Source organism: Cucumis melo, chromosome 11 (assembly GCF_025177605.1).
Source record: "Cucumis melo cultivar AY chromosome 11, USDA_Cmelo_AY_1.0, whole genome shotgun sequence".
Lineage (NCBI taxonomy): Eukaryota > Viridiplantae > Streptophyta > Magnoliopsida > Cucurbitales > Cucurbitaceae > Cucumis > Cucumis melo.
In genome coordinates, this window is record NC_066867.1 from 26,313,298 (window position 1) to 26,330,838 (window position 17,541).

Here is a 17,541-nt window from a genome sequence, read left to right on the forward strand (position 1 = left end):
TAACGTTTTAAGAAATCGTAACCGGTCCGTTATAAATTTTATGTTGTGTGGTCGAGTGTTGGTATTGAGTAGTGACCTCAGCTTAGTCCGGAAAGTTGGGTCGTTACAAAACATTTCCTTTTCTTCACGTCTCAAGAAAGTGGGAAATTGTACTAATTTCTCAAAATCCGTCATCGGAATAGCCTTCTAATAAAGAGATGTGTTTTTTTTAAACGTTAATTAAAATTATTTTTTTATTGGGATCAAATCTTGGACTCCCAAAGATGTGATCCCTCACCTCAAGGGTTACAGGAAATTGGACTCCCAAATTTCCTAGATTCCGTCGTAGGACTTTATTTAAGGAAAATGGTATAAGTTATTAGAAAAGATTGATGAGGAAAACCTTATGAAATTATAGATTAAATTTTAAAAGTATTAAATGTAGGGAGTAGATAAATCTCAAAAGTACATAGCCCTCAAAGAAGATTGGATATAACCAAAATAATGCTGCATATATCATTTAGAGTCTTGCCATTCTTCAAAAGCAACGACATATCCTTTGGTGGCTGCGCCAACTTATCTTGACAGTCGTCAATCCCTGTCATAGCACCAGAAGTTACAATATTGACACCGTTAAAGTCACCAAGTACCAAGTCTTTTTGGGCATTTTCAATATCTCCAATAGCTTCATCATAGCTCTCAGCACAAGACGAATATCGTTGCTTAAGTTGAGGATTGAGGGTGGTTTTTTCTAGTAAGCTGGCTAGGGTCAAAGATTTGCGAGCATTTGTATGGACAAAGTTTAAGGTGTATACAACCAAGCCTTTTAAATCTGTAGTGCCTGCAGATTTCAACACACTTGAACAAAATGGTGGATTTGAGGTTTTTGGACAGATGGTGGAAACGACATAAGTAGATGATGCCACGTTGTTAGTGAACAAAAGAACTCCAATGAGAGAGACAATAACGAGACAAGAGTTATTGGCCATTTTAATTTCTTTGTTCTTACCCAATACTGTGTCCTATGGATCATTTGATCAATACATATATATAGATGAAATTTAGAGAAATGATTTTTTTTCATACGGAGGAGAAAAGGTAGTTGCAATTACATAATTAAAGCCTATTTTAGTCTTTTGTTTGGTTTGTTTGTTTTTTTTTTATTTGTTGTTTTTATCTTAAAAAAGAATAACCAAAATCAATTCATGAATAATCACAACTGTCAATTTGTTTTTGACATAATTACAACTAAGATGTGTTTTATTTATTTATTTATTATTATTATTATTATTTTGAAAAGAAATAGCTAAGATGTTAAAATTTGAATTTTTTTTCACCATGTATGATGCCAAAATCTTGGTGTAAAATGTAAGTATACCCGTCAAGTTAATTATAAAGTAGTAAAATCGTAATTAAGAAATCAATATCGTCTTCTATAGAGAAAAAGTGTTCTAATTGAGTCTAACTATTCAAAAAAATTTTGGATTTTATTTAAGGAATGAAATTTAGATGATAGTGTTTTTTAAAATAATGAAACATAAGAAGAAAAAAAACAACTACTGTCTAAGCACGAAATCCAAAAATAAATTTTCCATGGAGAATTTTTAAGTTAAAAATTTCCTGGTCAATAGAAATACACAAACAAATGAAGAAATTTTACAACCTTAAAAAATGTAACTTTTGTTGACAGTTAACAATATACATATACAACAAAGTACGTAATACGATACAAACCAAGATATTCGAATTGAATCAAATGAAGAAGTTGAAGAGATGCAATATTTGGAAGTTGAAAAGTTATTTGAACAACCCAAAGGTCATAAAATTAAATATTGTGACATTTCATTTAATATTTTAATTAGTATAAATATTGTTGTAATTTCCTCATTTAAAATAAGAATTAAGATGAATGAAATTTAAAAATTCTAAATTGTAGAATTTTGTTCGTGTATGTTCTTGTGATAGAATGCATGAATATTTGGAGCATCCAAGTGAGAATTGATCTGGCTTGCTTGTGGAGTGCTTTGAAGATTAAAGGTTGATGGAAATTTCTAACTTTGTCCAATCCTTTGGTTTGTTAGATCATCTAAGTAATTTGAATCTAACCTATATCTTAGGGGTTGAAATCAAATTGGTTTTGGAGTTGTTGGAGTTGTTTTCTTTGAGTCTTGTTCTTTAACATGATTCTTAGATCCAATGTCCAGGGTTTCATATCATAATACCTCTCATTAAATGGGGACTACGGGAGAAGATTAGATATAACTAAAATAATACTACATACAACATTTAATGTCCTCCCATTCTTTTGGAAGCAATAATGATGAATCTTTTGATGGCTATTTAAAGCTATCTTAACCGTCGTCGACCACTGTCATGATGCCATAAGTTGTCATATCGACACCATTGGAATCTCTAATGGCCAAATTACTTTTAGCATTCTCAATATCGCCCACGGCCTTCTCGTTGCTCTCGTAGCAAGACAAATATTAGTTTTCAAGTTGAGAATTCGTCATCGTTGCTACAAGAGATTTGGCCAAATTTAGAGATTTTTTTGCATTTGTACATGTAAGTTTGAGGATGAAAGTGGCTAACACTTTTGGGTCTGCGTTGCCTTGAGATATCAATACATTAGTGCAAAATGATCGATTTCTAGTTTTCGGGCATATGCTTGATGCTACAACGTTTGATGTTGTGTCGTCGTGTCAACACCATATGTCAGGAATAACTTTGTAGAAAAGAAAATAAAAACTCTAAAACTAGCCAAAGAGTCTAAGATTGAAATTGGAATTGGTCATTTTAATAGAACAATAAGTTAATGTATAATTAATGATTTTCCTTTCTAATTTGTTCTTTGAATTCTAATTGACTATATCATATCAAACGAATTAAATATATTATTTAAGTTTGATTTGATGTTTTCTATTTGGTTATTTTTATTTTTTTTAATTTAGTTATTACTTTAATTATATATACATTCAACGATCATAGTCAAACGATAATATATACATTAAACATATTTAAAATGCTTCATTCCTTCCATTTTATTATAGGCATTTTTCCTCTTGTCAAATATTAAAATGATAGTTTTTAGTTATTTTTTAAAACTAAATTTATTTTCAAACATAACACTTGAATTAAAGCAATTATATACTATAAAAGTTTGAATCAGTGAACTCAATGGCTTAAGGTATTCTGGAAACATCACGTAAATTTAAGATGTTATATTATGTGAATTATCTGAATGAAAATTTCAGTAATTTTTCATTTGTTAGAATTATCTAGTGATATAAGTCTATCTGTGTTTATTAGGGACATTGTCTTTTAAGTAAAATTTTTTATTTAGTTATTTTGATCAGTTAAATTTATCTATTAATTGATTTTTTTATCACCTAAAAATTAACTAAACTAATCAATTTAAATACCATTACATTGTAAATGTTATTATTTTAAAAAACAAACTTCATTAAATCTCAAAAGTACATATAGCCCTCAAAGAAGATTGGATATAACCAAAATAATGCTGCATATATCGTTTAGAGTCTTGCCATTCTTCAAAAGCAACGACGTATCCTTCGGCGGCTGCGCGAACTTATCCTGACAGTCGTCAATCTCTGTCATGGCACCAGAAGTTACAATATTGACAGCATTAAAGTCACCAAGTGCCAAGTCCTTTTGGGCATTTTCAATGTCACCAACAGCTTCATCATAGCTCTCAGCACAAGACGAATATCGTTGCTTAAGTTGAGGATTGGTGGTGGTTGTTGCAAGTGACTTGGCTAAGGTCAAAGATTTGCGAGCATTTGTATGGGCAAGGTTTAAGGTGTATACAACCAAGCCTTTTAGATCTGCAGTGCCTGCAGATTTCAACACACTTGAACAAAACGGCGGGTTTGAAGTTTTTGGACAGATGGTGGAAACGACGTCGTTAGATGATGCCACATTTGAAATGATGGTGAACAAAAGAACTCCAATGAGAGAGACAATGACGATACAAGAGTTATTGGTCATTTTAATTTCTTTGTTCTTTCTCAATATTAGTGTCCTATGGGTCATTTTGATCGATATACACACTTATATAGATGAAATTTAGAGAAATGGTTTTTTTCTTAGGGAGTAGAAAGGGAAGTTGTAATTACATAGTTAAAGCCTATTTTAGTCTTTTGTTGGTTTTTGTATTATTATTATTTGTTATTTTTATCTTCAAAAAATAACCAAAATCAATTCTTGAATAATCATAATTGTCAATTGGTTTTTGACATAATTACAACTAAGATATGCTTTATTTATTTATTTGGAAAGATACAACTAAGATGTTAAAAGTTGAATTTTCTGACCATGTATGATGCCAAAAACTTGGTATGAAGTGTAAGTATACCCTTCAAATTAACTATAAAGCGGTAGAAAGGTTAAGAAGCAACTAAGTATCGTCTTCTCTAGATATAAAATGTTCAAATTGAGTTTAACTATTCAAGAATTTTTTAATACTTTATTTAAGGAATTGAAATTTAGATGACGTGTTTATAAAAATAACGAAACATAAGTAAAAAAAATTATTGTCCAATCACCAAATCCAAAAAATAACTTTTCAAAGATAATTTCTAAGTGAAAATTTTTAAATTTCTATTTCTCGGTTCAAAATTTACATGGCCAATAGAAATACAAAATCAAATGAAGAAGTATTGCAATCTTAAAAAAATGTAATTTTTGTCGATGGTTGACAATATACATATACAGCAAAGTACGTAATATTATACGAACCAATTAGAAATCAGAACTGAATCAAATTAAGAAGTTGAAAATTTATTTGGACAACCCAAAAGTCATCAAATTAAATGTTGAGAGTTTTGATTTAATATTTTAATTAGTATAAAATTATGGTTGTAATTTCCACACTTAAAATAAGAGTTTGGATGAATGAAATTTGAAAATACTAAAATGTAGAATTTTGTTCTTGTGTGTTCTTGCGATAGAGTGCATGAATATTTGCAGCAATCAAGTGAGAATTGATATGTCCTTGCTTATGGACTGCTTGAGGGTTTATGGAAGTTTCTAGCTTTGTCCAATCCTTAGTTTGTTAGATCATCTAAGTAATCTGAATCTAACCTATATCTTAGGGGTTCAAATCAAATTGGTTTTGGAGCTGTTGGTGTTGTGTTTTTTGAGTCTTGTTGTTATTAACATGATTCTTAGATCCAATGCCTAGGGTTTCATACCATAATACTTCTCATTAAATGGGGACTACGGGAGAAAATTAGATATAACTAAAATAATGCAACATACATCATTTAAAGTCCTTCCATTCTTTGGAACCAATGACAAATCTTTCGATGGCTGTTTGAAGCTAACTTAACAGTCGTCGATCGCTGTCATGATGCCATAAGTTCCCATGTTGACACAATTGAAATCATTAACCGCCAAATTAATTTGTTTTCGCATTCTTAATGTCACCCACGGCTTCCTCACTGCTCTCGTAGCAAGAAAAATATTAGATTTTAACTTGAGAACTGGTCGTCGTTGCTGCAAGAGATTTGACCAAATTTAGATATTTTTCTGCATTTGTACATGTAAGTTTGAGAGTGTAAGTGGCTAACACTTTTAGCTCTGGGATGCCTCTAGATTTCAACACATTAGCACATAGTGATGGATTTCTAGTTTTCGGGGATATGCTTGATGCTACATCGTCTGATATTGTCGTCGTATCAACACCATGTGAGGAATCACATTGGAGAAAAGAAAAGAAAAGAACTCTGAAACTAGCCAAAGGTTCCAAGACTGAAATTGGAATGGGTCACTTTAATAGAATTATAAGTTAATGTACAATTAATGATTTTCCTTTCTTTGTTCTTTAAATTTTAATTAATGTAACTATATCACATCTAATGAATTAAATAAATTATTTAAGTTTGATTTGATGTTTTTTATTTGGTTATTTTTATTTTTTAATTTAATTATTACTTTAATTATATATACATTAAACGATCTTATGTAAACGATAATATATACATTAAACATATTTAAAATGCTTCATTCCTTAAGAGATTATATTATGTGAATTATCTTAACGATTGTTTTTAAATATAACAAAATATTTATAAAATTTAAGTAATTTTTCTTTTGTTAGAATTACCTATTAATATACGCCGATCTGTGTTATTAGGGATATTATCTTTCGAGTCTGATTTTTTATTTAGTTATTTTGATTTGTTGGAATTATCTATTGATTGATTTTTTTTTCCTCTTCTAAAGTTTAAACAAAATCAATTCCAATCAGCATCAAATTGTAGTGTTATTATATATGTTAACAATTCAACTTCATATTATTTATTGATAAAAATCTCAAAAGTACATAGCCCTCAAAGAAGATTTGATATAACCAAAATAATGCTGCATATATCGTTTAGAGTCTTGCCATTCTTCAAAAGCAACGACGTATCCTTCGGCGGCTGCGCGAACTTATCCTGACAGTCGTCAATCTCTGTCATGGCACCAGAAGTTACAATATTGACAGCATTAAAGTCACCAAGTGCCAAGTCCTTTTGGGCATTTTCAATGTCACCAACAGCTTCATCATAGCTCTCAGCACAAGACGAATATCGTTGCTTAAGTTGAGGATTGGTGGTGGTTGTTGCAAGTGACTTGGCTAAGGTTAAAGATTTTCGAGCATTTGTATGGGCAAGGTTTAAGGTGTATACAGCCAAGCCTTTTAGATCTGCAGTGCCTGCAGATTTCAACACACTTGAACAAAACGGCGGGTTTGAAGTTTTTGGACAGATGGTGGAAACGACGTCGTTAGATGATGCCACATTTGAAATGATGGTGAACAAAAGAACTCCAATGAGAGACACAATAAGAAGACAAGAGTTATTGGCCATTTTATTTTCTTTGTTCTTTCCTAATATTGTGTCCTCGTTGAGATGGGTCATTTGATCTATACATATATATATTGATGAAATTTAGAGAAACCGTCTTTTCCTTATGGGAGGAGAAAGGAAAGTTGTTAGTTACATAATTAAACAACCTATTTTAGCCTTTTGTTTGTTTGTTTTATCTTCAACAAGTTAACCCAAATCAATTCATGAATAATCACATTGTCAATTTTTTTGACATAATTACAACTAAGATCGGTTTTATTCATTTATTTAAAAGATTCAACTAATTAGATGTTAAAATTTTAATTTTCTGACCATGTATGATGCCAAAAACTTGGTGTAAAGTGTAAGTATACCGATCAAGTTATAAAGCAATAAGATGGTGAAGAAATCAAGTATCATCATCTTGAGTCTAACCTATTCAAGAATTTTTTGGACTTTATTTAAGGAATGAAATTCATATGTGACGTGTATTCTAAAATAATGAAATATAAGAAAAAGTTAAAGTTTTAAATTCAGGAAACAAAGATGTTCAAATGTATTGATTTTCTTAATAATTAATTTCATTTAATGATTCTAATTATATAACTTTTGATTCTATAATCATTAAAATGCATATTTAGTTTTGGAAATGTTTTGTTGCCTACATTTCGTTTTAGGAAAAGATAATTCGTAACTATTGTTTCAATCTTTTTCAGTTAAATTAGTTGAAAAACACGTGCATGAATTCATGTGAAATCTCTAATTAAATTCAAATTATTTTTTAAATATGGATTTCTTTCGCATATAGTAATTAAATATTATACAATATTTAACGTTATTTTAGTTACCATCAACTTTTTAAATTAGGTAATGTAACAAATTTTATTTTAATATTCTTCGATCATCTTAAAAACAGAAAAAATTCTTCTCTCTAGTACAAGGTGATTTTTTTAAATAATTTGTTACGAGTAAATTAGGTAAAACCCACATTTTATGTTATTATTTATGAAAGAAATATAATTACATACGATAAATTATTTTAGGTAATGAGAAAGTAAATATGATAATTTTATATATAATTACCCAAAATTTAAGTTTGGCAAAAGAAAAAGTTACCAAAAACAATTTGTTAGTAAATAAAGAAAACTCACATTCTACGTTACTATTTATGGAATATAAATATAATTACATATGGTAAAAAGACGACACATGACATTGGAATATTCGATCGGATTCGCGGATTGGATCCACAATTTCAATTATGAAATAATATTTTATTTAACTTCCAAATATCAATGATTTTACAAACCTCCTATATCCATAAATTACATCTAATCTTTAAAAGAATTTAGTGGTAGAAATCATCATGTTTAGCGGTGGACATATTATTCAATTTTAGAAGTTGGCTTCTCTATCTTTATGAAATTAAAAATTAAAAACTTATTTTGGTAATAAATCTCCAATTTCATTGCTACAACTTCCGTTTATTAGTGTTTACGTATTGTCTAAGCACCAAATCCAAAAAAAAAAATTTCTATTGGGAATTTCTAAGTGAAAATTTTTATTTATAAAATATATTAAAGTTTACTAATTTTTCTATCTGCTGGAATTCTCTATTAACACAAGTCTATTAGGAGATGTCGGGGTGCACCTACTGACCCATTTATATCTTTTTCAAAAACAAAAAAATACAAATCTATTAGGAATATTGTATTTTAAATCTGATTTTTTTTAATTATTTTAATTTGTTAGAATTATCTATTACTTAATTTTTTATCATCTAAAAATTAACCAAAATAATTAATCAATTCCAATCACACGATCACATTGTGATGTTAATATTTTAAAAATTAAATTTCATATTATTCATTGATAAAAATCTCAAAAGTATAGAGCCCTCAAAGAAGATTGGATATAACCAAAATAATGCTGCATATATCATTTAGAGTCTTGCCATTCTTCAAAAGCAACGACGTAACCTTTGGTGGCTGCACAAACTTATCCTGACAGTCGTCAATCTCTTTCATGGCACCAGAAGTGTAACGACCCAACTTTCCGGACTAAGCTGAGGTCACTACTCAATACCAAAACTCGACCACACAACATAAAATTCATAACGGACCGGTTACGATTTCTTAAAACGTTAGAAATATTACAAAAAACAGTATCGGACCCTATTTTAAATCACAGTCACAAAAGTTTCAAATAAAAAACTCAGGTCATCAACTCAAAATCACAAAACCACATATTCTAACAAAAAAAAAACATCAGCGGAAGCAATAAGAAAACCAGACGCGTCCATATGGCCTTCACGCATCCTTCCTGCCTCTCGTCGGTCTGCCCCTCGCTGTGCCCTTACCTGAAAAGTTAAAGAAGAGAAAAGGGTGAGTATAAACATACCCAGTAAGGGACCCACTACTGGGCCCGTTAGGGGACAACAGTTAACTTCCTATTCGGGGGTACCCTACATAACAGTCTAGTGGTTCCGTAGAACGCACATATCAGTCTAGTGCTCCCGAAGGATGCACACATCAGTCTAGTGCTCCCGAAGGATGCACACATCAGTCTAGTGCTCGCGAAGGATGCACCGATCAGTCTAGTGCTCCCGAAGGATGCACAGATCAGTCTAGTGCTCCCGAAGGATGCACACATCAGTCTAGTGCTCCCGAAGGATGCACATATCAGTCTAGTGCTCCCGAAGGATGCACATATGAGTCTAGTGCTCCCGAAGGATGCACAGATCAGTCTAGTGCTCCAGAAGGATGCACACATCAGTCTAGTGCTCCCGAAGGATGCACCTATCAGTCTAGTGCTCCCGAAGGATGCACCTATCAGTCTAGTGCTCCCGAAGGATGCACATATCAGTCTAGTTGTAACGCCCCGAAGTTCGAGGTAAAATTTTAGCATTTTAAGTGAATTGTTCGGAAATTTGAGTTTTGGTAAAACGATAAAATAATAATATAATATTGATTAGATTATTATTATCGGGAATTTTTATTACAATTTTTAATGTTAATATTTTCCTTTTATTTATTTAAAGTAAATATTAATATTTTTATTAATATTATTATAATTAATTAATATTAATATTCTATTATAACTTTATATTAATTTTATTCAATATATATATATATATATCATTATTTATTTTTATTATATTTAATATTATTATTATTATTATTATTGTTTATTTTTATTACATATATTATTATTATATATATATATATATATATATATATTTTCAAAAAAATAAAAAAAGAAGAGAAACCCTAGCCTCCCGCGCGCCGTCTCCCCCCCCCCCCCCCCATCTTCTTTTTCGCTTTCTTCTTCCTCACGTCGCGCCGCCGCCCTCTCTCCGTTGTTTCTCCTTCTCTTTCATTTCTTTATCTGCCCGACGACCACCCACTCGATTTCTCCTTCTCCTTCTTCGTCTTCAGCTCGCATCTCCATCTCCGTTTCCGTTTCCATCGTCGGCAGCTTCAAATCTCCACCGTCGTCCGCCGTGGCTCCCCATCCATTTCCGATTCCTTCTCGGCCTCACACAACAGCAGATCTGCCGCCGCTCGTCGCCGCTCTACGAAACAGCCAGCTGCGTTCCTCTTGCGTCGTTCGCGAATCGCCGCCGCCATCGCTCGCCGGGGGAAAATCGATCACCGTGGCTGCCGTTTTCATCCAACCCGACCCGAGGACCCGCATTTAACCCGAGACCCGCTTCCAGCCCGAGCCACGGATCCGATTCGAGCAAGCCGCGGGCTGGAGCCGAGTGAGCCGAGTGGGCCGAGTGAGCCGAGCCGCGAGCCGCACTGAGCCGAGCCGCGAGCCGAGTTGAGCCGAGCCGCGAGCCGAGTTGAGCCGAGCCACAAGCCGAGCTGTGAGCCGAGGCCAAGCCGAGCCGAGCCGAGGTGGAGCCGAGCCGAGCCGAGCCGAACGCCTTCAAGCCGAGCCGAGCTCCTTGTTTCACCAAGCCACCTAAGCCTTCTTTCCTCCGCTCCGGGTCACGGTGAGTCTTCGGTAAGGATTGTTTTCGATGAATTCCCTAATGTTGCTACATCCGATTAGAGTTTGAATATTGGAATAAGATATGACCTTACTTTTCTCCCTTGAAGGTAGTACAGAGTTGACGCTTGAGTTATCGGGTCTCGCGGTAGGCTTGTTTGGAGGTAGTTTTCCTTTCCTTGGGTAAGTCAACGGATGTCGCTTCTGACCTTCTAAAACGACTTCTACTAGAATCATCAACTAAAACCTTCGTGTTTTGGTTTAGGTTGATCTGTTGAGCGTGGATTCGATCGAGAGGCATAACCGAGTATCATGTAAGGGTTTTCCTACTGCTGGACCTCAGATTGAGGCTGAAAACGTAGTAATCCACAGGGGATTACACGTTAGTGACTGTACTGAATAACCGTATGTGTGTTGACTGTTAAGCACTATTATTATATTTTGTCTGATGTAAAGGTACTGTGATTGCTAATTGTAGATTGGGATTCTATATTGGTGGACCTTGAAGTTACGGTTCAGTATGTAGAAATCATTGGTCTGGATGTTGATCATGGAGTTTGGACGGGGAAGGACAGTGAGTCCGGTTTTGGTTGGTTAGTTGATTGGGTCTAGAGTTTTCCCTAATGGTGTGCGAATTAGTGACGCGTATAGCAACTGAGGGTGTAATTGTTTAAACCTATACTATCTGACTGACAAAGCCTATGGCGGAACTGTAATATGAATGTCGTTGGGGTGTGACTGTTGTGGACGGTTTAGTATGGACTGAGGGGTAACGGTTAGCTTCATCTATGGGGTAGTGTGCCTTACGGATATGTGCATCCTTCGGGAGCACTAGACTGATATGTGCATCCTTCGGGAGCACTAGACTGATAGGTGCATCCTTCGGGAGCACTAGACTGATGTGTGCATCCTTCGGGAGCACTACACTGATATGTGCATCCTTCTGGAGCACTAGACTGATAGGTGCATCCTTCGGGAGCACTAGACTGATGTGTGCATCCCTCGGGAGCACTAGACTGATATGTGCTTCCTTCGGGAGCACTGGACTGATATGTGCGTTCTACGGAACCACTAGACTGTTATGTAGGGCACCCCCGAATAGGAAGTTAACTGTTGTCCCTTAACGGGCCCAGTAGTGGGTCCCTTACTGGGTATGTTTATTCTCACCCTTTTTCTTCTTAACTTTTCAGGTAAGGGCACGGCTAGGGGCAGACCGACGAGGGGCAGAAAGGATGCGTGAAGGCCATATGGACGTGTCTGATTTTATTTTCGCTTCCGCTGATGTATTTTGTCAGAATATCTGTTTTGGTGATTTTCTGTTGATAACTTACAAATTTTATTTGAAACCTTTGTGAATTTTGGATTTGATGACTTGAGATTTTATTCAAAACTTTTGCAACTGTGATTTGAAACAGGGCCCGATACCGTTTTGTTGTTATATTCCTAACGTTTCAAGAAATCGTAGCTGGTTCATTATAAATTTTGTGTTGTGTGGTCGAGTCGTAGTATTGAGTAATGACCTCAGCTTAGTCCGGAAAGTTGGGTCGTTACAGTTGGTATCAGAGCCTAAGTTTTAGGTTTTGTAGACTGACTTATAATGTGAGTCTGTGTTTTGTGTCCTTATGGCTAAAACGATCCTTGCCACTCGTCAGGTACGCTCTCATGAAAGTATATGTATAACTCTATATGCATTACCTTACCTGAGTTAAACTGCAAAGTTAATTACCATTTATGACTAAAGGGATCACTGGTGATTGTTAGGGAAATGCCGCCAAGGAGAGGTGCACGTAGGGGTGGCCGAGGAGGCCGAGGAAGAGGAGCAGGACGCGTTCAGCCTGAGGTGCAGCCCGAAGCCAAAGCCACTGACCCGGCTGCACCGGTTACTCATGCGGATCTAGCTGCCATGGAGCAGAGGTTTAGAGATTTGATTATGCAGATGCGGGAGCAGCAGCAGCCTGCACCGCCAGCTCCAGCACCAGCTCCTGCTCCAGCTCCGGCTGTAGTACCAGTTGCGCCCCAGTTTGTACCGGATCAGTTGTCTGCAGAGGCTAAGCACCTGAGGGATTTCAGGAAGTATAATCCCACGACATTTGATGGGTCAAGGTCGTTGCCTCAGGTAATCTCAGCCATCAGGGCCAGTAAACTGCTCAGTCAGGGTACTTGGGGTATCTTAGCGAGCATGGTGGATACTAGAGAGGCCGATGTATCCCTGTCATCAGAACCGGTAGTGAGGGACTATCCGGATGTCTTTCCTGAAGAACTTCCAGGGTTACCTCCTCACAGAGAGGTTGAGTTTGCCATAGAGTTGGAGTCGGGCACGGTTCCTATATCCAGAGGCCCTTACAGAATGGCCCCCACAGAGCTGAAAGAACTGAAGGTGCAGTTGCAAGAATTGCTTGATAAGGGATTCATTCGACCAAGCGTGTCACCTTGGAGTGCGCCAGTTTTATTTGTTAAGAAGAAGGATGGATCGATGCGTCTATGCATTGATTATAGGGAGTTGAACAAGGTAACCGTAAAGAACAGATATCCCTTGCCCAGGATCGACGATCTATTTGACCAGTTACAGGGAGCCACAGTGTTCTCTAAAATTGATCTTCGGTCGGGATACCATCAGCTGAGGATTAAGGATGGGGATGTACCGAAAACAGCGTTTCGTTCCAGATATGGGCACTACGAGTTTATTGTGATGTCTTTTGGTTTGACGAATGCTCCGGCAGTGTTCATGGACTTGATGAACAGAGTGTTTAGGGAGTTCCTAGATACTTTTGTGATCGTGTTTATCGATGATATCTTGATATACTCCAAGACGGAGGCCGAACATGAGGAGCATTTACGTATAGTTCTGCAAACACTTCGGGATAATAAGTTGTATGCAAAGTTCTCGAAATGCGAGTTTTGGCTGAAGCAGGTGTCTTTTCTGGGCCACGTGGTTTCTAAGGCTGGAGTCTCTGTGGATCCAGCTAAGATAGAGGCAGTCACCGGTTGGACCCGACCTTCCACAGTCAGTGAGGTTCGTAGCTTTCTGTCTTTGGCAGGTTATTATCGACGGTTTGTGGAGAATTTTTCTCGTATAGCTACTCCTCTTACTCAGTTGACCAAGAAGGGAGCTCCTTTTGTTTGGAGCAAGGCATGTGAGGACAGTTTCCAGAACCTTAAACAGAAGCTAGTTACCGCACCGGTTCTTACTGTACCTGATGGTTCTGGCAGTTTTGTGATCTATAGTGATGCTTCCAAAAAGGGTTTGGGTTGTGTTTTGATGCAACAGGGTAAGGTGGTCCCTTATGCTTCTCGTCAGTTGAAGAGTCATGAGCAGAACTACCCTACACATGATTTAGAGTTGGCAGCAGTGGTTTTTGCTTTGAAAATATGGAGGCATTACTTATATGGTGAAAAGATACAGATCTTCACGGACCATAAGAGCCTGAAATACTTCTTTACTCAGAAAGAATTGAATATGAGACAGCGGAGATGGCTTGAGTTAGTGAAGGATTACGATTGTGAGATACTGTATCATCCAGGCAAGGCAAATGTGGTAGCTGATGCTCTTAGTAGGAAGGTATCACATTCAGCAGCACTTATTACCCGACAGGCCCCATTGCATCGGGATCTCGAGCGGGCTGAGATTGCAGTGTCGGTGGGGGCAGTCACTATGCAGTTAGCCCAGTTGACGGTACAGCCGACTTTGAGGCAAAGGATCATTGATGCTCAGAGTAACGATCCTTATTTGGTTGAGAAACGTGGCCTAGCCGAGGCTGGACAAGCGGTTGAGTTCTCCATATCCTCTGATGGGGGACTTTTGTTTGAGAGACGCCTCTGTGTGCCGTCAGATAGTGCGATTAAGACAGAATTATTATCTGAGACTCACAGTTCCCCATTTTCCATGCACCCGTGTAGTACGAAGATGTATCAGGACCTGAAGCGGGTTTATTGGTGGCGTAACATGAAGAGGGAAGTAGCAGAATTTGTTAGTAGATGCTTGGTGTGTCAGCAGGTTAAGGCACCAAGGCAGAAACCAGCGGGTTTTTTACAACCCTTGAGTATACCGGAATGGAAGTGGGAAAACGTGTCCATGGATTTGATTACAGGACTGCCGAGGACCCTTAGGGGTTTTACAGTGATTTGGGTTGTGGTGGAAAGACTTACCAAGTCAGCACACTTCGTTCCGGGTAAATCCACCTATACTGCTAGTAAGTGGGCACAGTTGTACATGTCCGAGATAGTGAGGTTGCATGGGGTGCCAGTGTCGATTGTTTCTGATAGAGATGCCCGTTTCACTTCCAAATTTTGGAAGGGTTTGCAGACTGCTATGGGCACGAGGTTGGACTTTAGTACGGCTTTCCATCCACAGACTGACGGTCAGACTGAGCGTCTGATCCAGGTTTTAGAGGATATGTTGCGAGCGTGTGCATTGGAATTTCCAGGTAGCTGGGACTCCCATTTACATTTGATGGAATTCGCCTATAATAACAGTTATCAGGCTACTATCGGCATGGCACCATTTGAGGCCTTGTACGGCAAATGTTGTAGATCCCCGGTTTGCTGGGGTGAGGTGGGTGAGCAGAGATTGATGGGTCCTGAGTTAGTTCAGTCTACTAACGAAGCGATACAGAAGATTAGATCATGCATGCATACCGCTCAGAGTAGGCAGAAGAGTTATGCAGATGTGAGGCGGAAGGATCTTGAGTTTGAGGTAGGGGACAAGGTGTTCTTAAAGGTAGCACCTATGAGAGGTGTCGTGCGTTTTGAAAGGAGGGGAAAGCTGAGTCCCCGTTTTGTTGGGCCGTTTGAGATTCTGGAGCGGATTGGCCCTGTAGCTTATCGCTTGGCGTTGCCACCATCACTCTCGACAGTTCATGATGTGTTCCATGTCTCCATGTTGAGGAAGTACGTGCCAGATCCATCCCATGTAGTGGATTACGAGCCACTGGAAGTTGATGAAAACTTGAGCTATACCGAACAACCCGTTGAGGTGCTTGCTAGAGAGGTGAAAACGTTGAGGAATAAAGAAATTCCTTTGGTTAAAGTCTTATGGCAGAATCACCGGGTGGAAGAGGCTACATGGAAGCGAGAAGATGACATGAGATCCCGTTATCCCGAGTTGTTCGAGGAATAAAACTTTCGAGGACGAAAGTTCCCTAAGGAGGGAAGAATGTAACGCCCCGAAGTTCGAGGTCAAATTTTAGCATTTTAAGTGAATTGTTCGGAAATTTGAGTTTTGGTAAAACGATAAAATAATAATATAATATTGATTAGATTATTATTATCGGGAATTTTTATTACAATTTTTAATGTTAATATTTTCTTTTTATTTATTTAAAATAAATATTAATATTTTTATTAATATTATTATAATTAATTAATATTAATATTCTATTATAAATTTATATTAATTTTATTCAATATATATATATATATATCATTATTTATTTTTATTATACTTAATATTATTATTATTATTATTATTGTTTATTTTTATTACATATATTATTATTATTATTATTATTTATATATATATATATATATATATATATATATATATTTTCAAAAAAAAAAAAAAAAAAAGAAGAGAAACCCTAGCCTCCCGCGGCTCCCCATCCATTTCCGATTCCTTCTCGGCCTCACACAACAGCAGATCTGCCGCCGCTCGTCGCCGCTCCACAAAACAGCCAGCTGCGTTCCTCGTGCGTCGTCCGCGAATCGCCGCCGGCATCGCTCGCCGGGGGAAAATCGATCACCGTGGCTGCCGTTTTCATCCAACCCGACCCGAGAACCCGCATTTAACCCGAGACCCGCTTCCAGCCCGAGCCACGGATCCGATTCAAGCAAGCCGCGGGCTGGAGCCGAGTGAGCCGAGTGGGCCGAGTGAGCCGAGCCGCGAGCCGAGTGAACCGAGCCGCGAGCCGCACTGAGCCGAGCCGCGAGCCGAGTTGAGCCGAGCCGCGAGCCGAGTTGAGCCGAGCCACAAGCCGAGCTGTGAGCCGAGCCGAGCCGAACGCCTTCAAGCCGAGCCGAGCTCCTTGTTTCACCAAGCCACCTAAGCCTTCCTTCCTCCGCTCCAGGTCACGGTGAGTCTTCGGTAAGGATTGTTTTCGATGAATTCCCTAATGTTGCTACATCCGATTAGAGTTTGAATATTGGAATAAGATATGGCCCTACTTTTCTCCCTTGAAGGTAGTACAGAGTTGACGCTTGAGTTCTCGGGTCTCGTGGTAGGCTTGTTTGGAGGTAGTTTTCCTTTCCTTGGGTAAGTCAACGGATGTCGCTTCTGACCTTCTAAAACGACTTCTACTAGAGTCATCAACTAAAACCTTCGTGTTTTCATTTAGGTTGATCTGTTGAGCGTGGATTCGATCGAGAGGCATAACCGAGTATCAGGTAAGGGTTTTCCTACTACTGGACCTCAGATCGAGGCTGAAAACGTAGTAATCCACAGGGATTACACGTTAGTGACTGTACTGAATAACCGTATGTGTGTTGACTGTTAAGCACTATTATTATATTTTGTCTGATGTAAAGGTACTGTGACTGCTAATTGTAGATTGGGATTCTATATTGATGGAGCTTGAAGTTACGGTTCAGTATGTAGAAATCATTGGTCTGGATGTTGATCATGGAGTTTGGACGGGGAAGGACAGTGAGTCCGGTTTTGGTTGGTTAGTTGATTGGGTCTAGGGTTTTCCCTAATGGTGTGTGAATTAGTGACGTGTATAGC

At 37.3% G+C, this 17,541-nt stretch overlaps 2 protein-coding genes across 2 annotated transcripts; both read right to left on the reverse strand.

Annotated features, from left to right (window-relative positions):
• Positions 1 to 455: 455 nt before the first annotated feature.
• Positions 456 to 968, reverse strand: LOC127143959 (pectinesterase inhibitor-like). Its single transcript, XM_051079269.1, has one exon. The coding sequence runs from the start codon at positions 966 to 968 to the stop codon at positions 456 to 458; it is 513 nt and encodes a 170-aa protein (XP_050935226.1).
• Positions 969 to 2,330: 1,362 nt separating this feature from the next.
• LOC127143960 (pectinesterase inhibitor-like) lies at positions 2,331 to 3,987 on the reverse strand. Its single transcript, XM_051079270.1, has 2 exons — positions 3,490 to 3,987; positions 2,331 to 2,447 (listed from the first exon to the last, which is right to left on the reverse strand). The coding sequence occupies exons 1-2, from the start codon at positions 3,985 to 3,987 to the stop codon at positions 2,331 to 2,333; spliced, it is 615 nt and encodes a 204-aa protein (XP_050935227.1).
• Between the last annotated feature and the right edge of the window lie 13,554 nt (positions 3,988 to 17,541).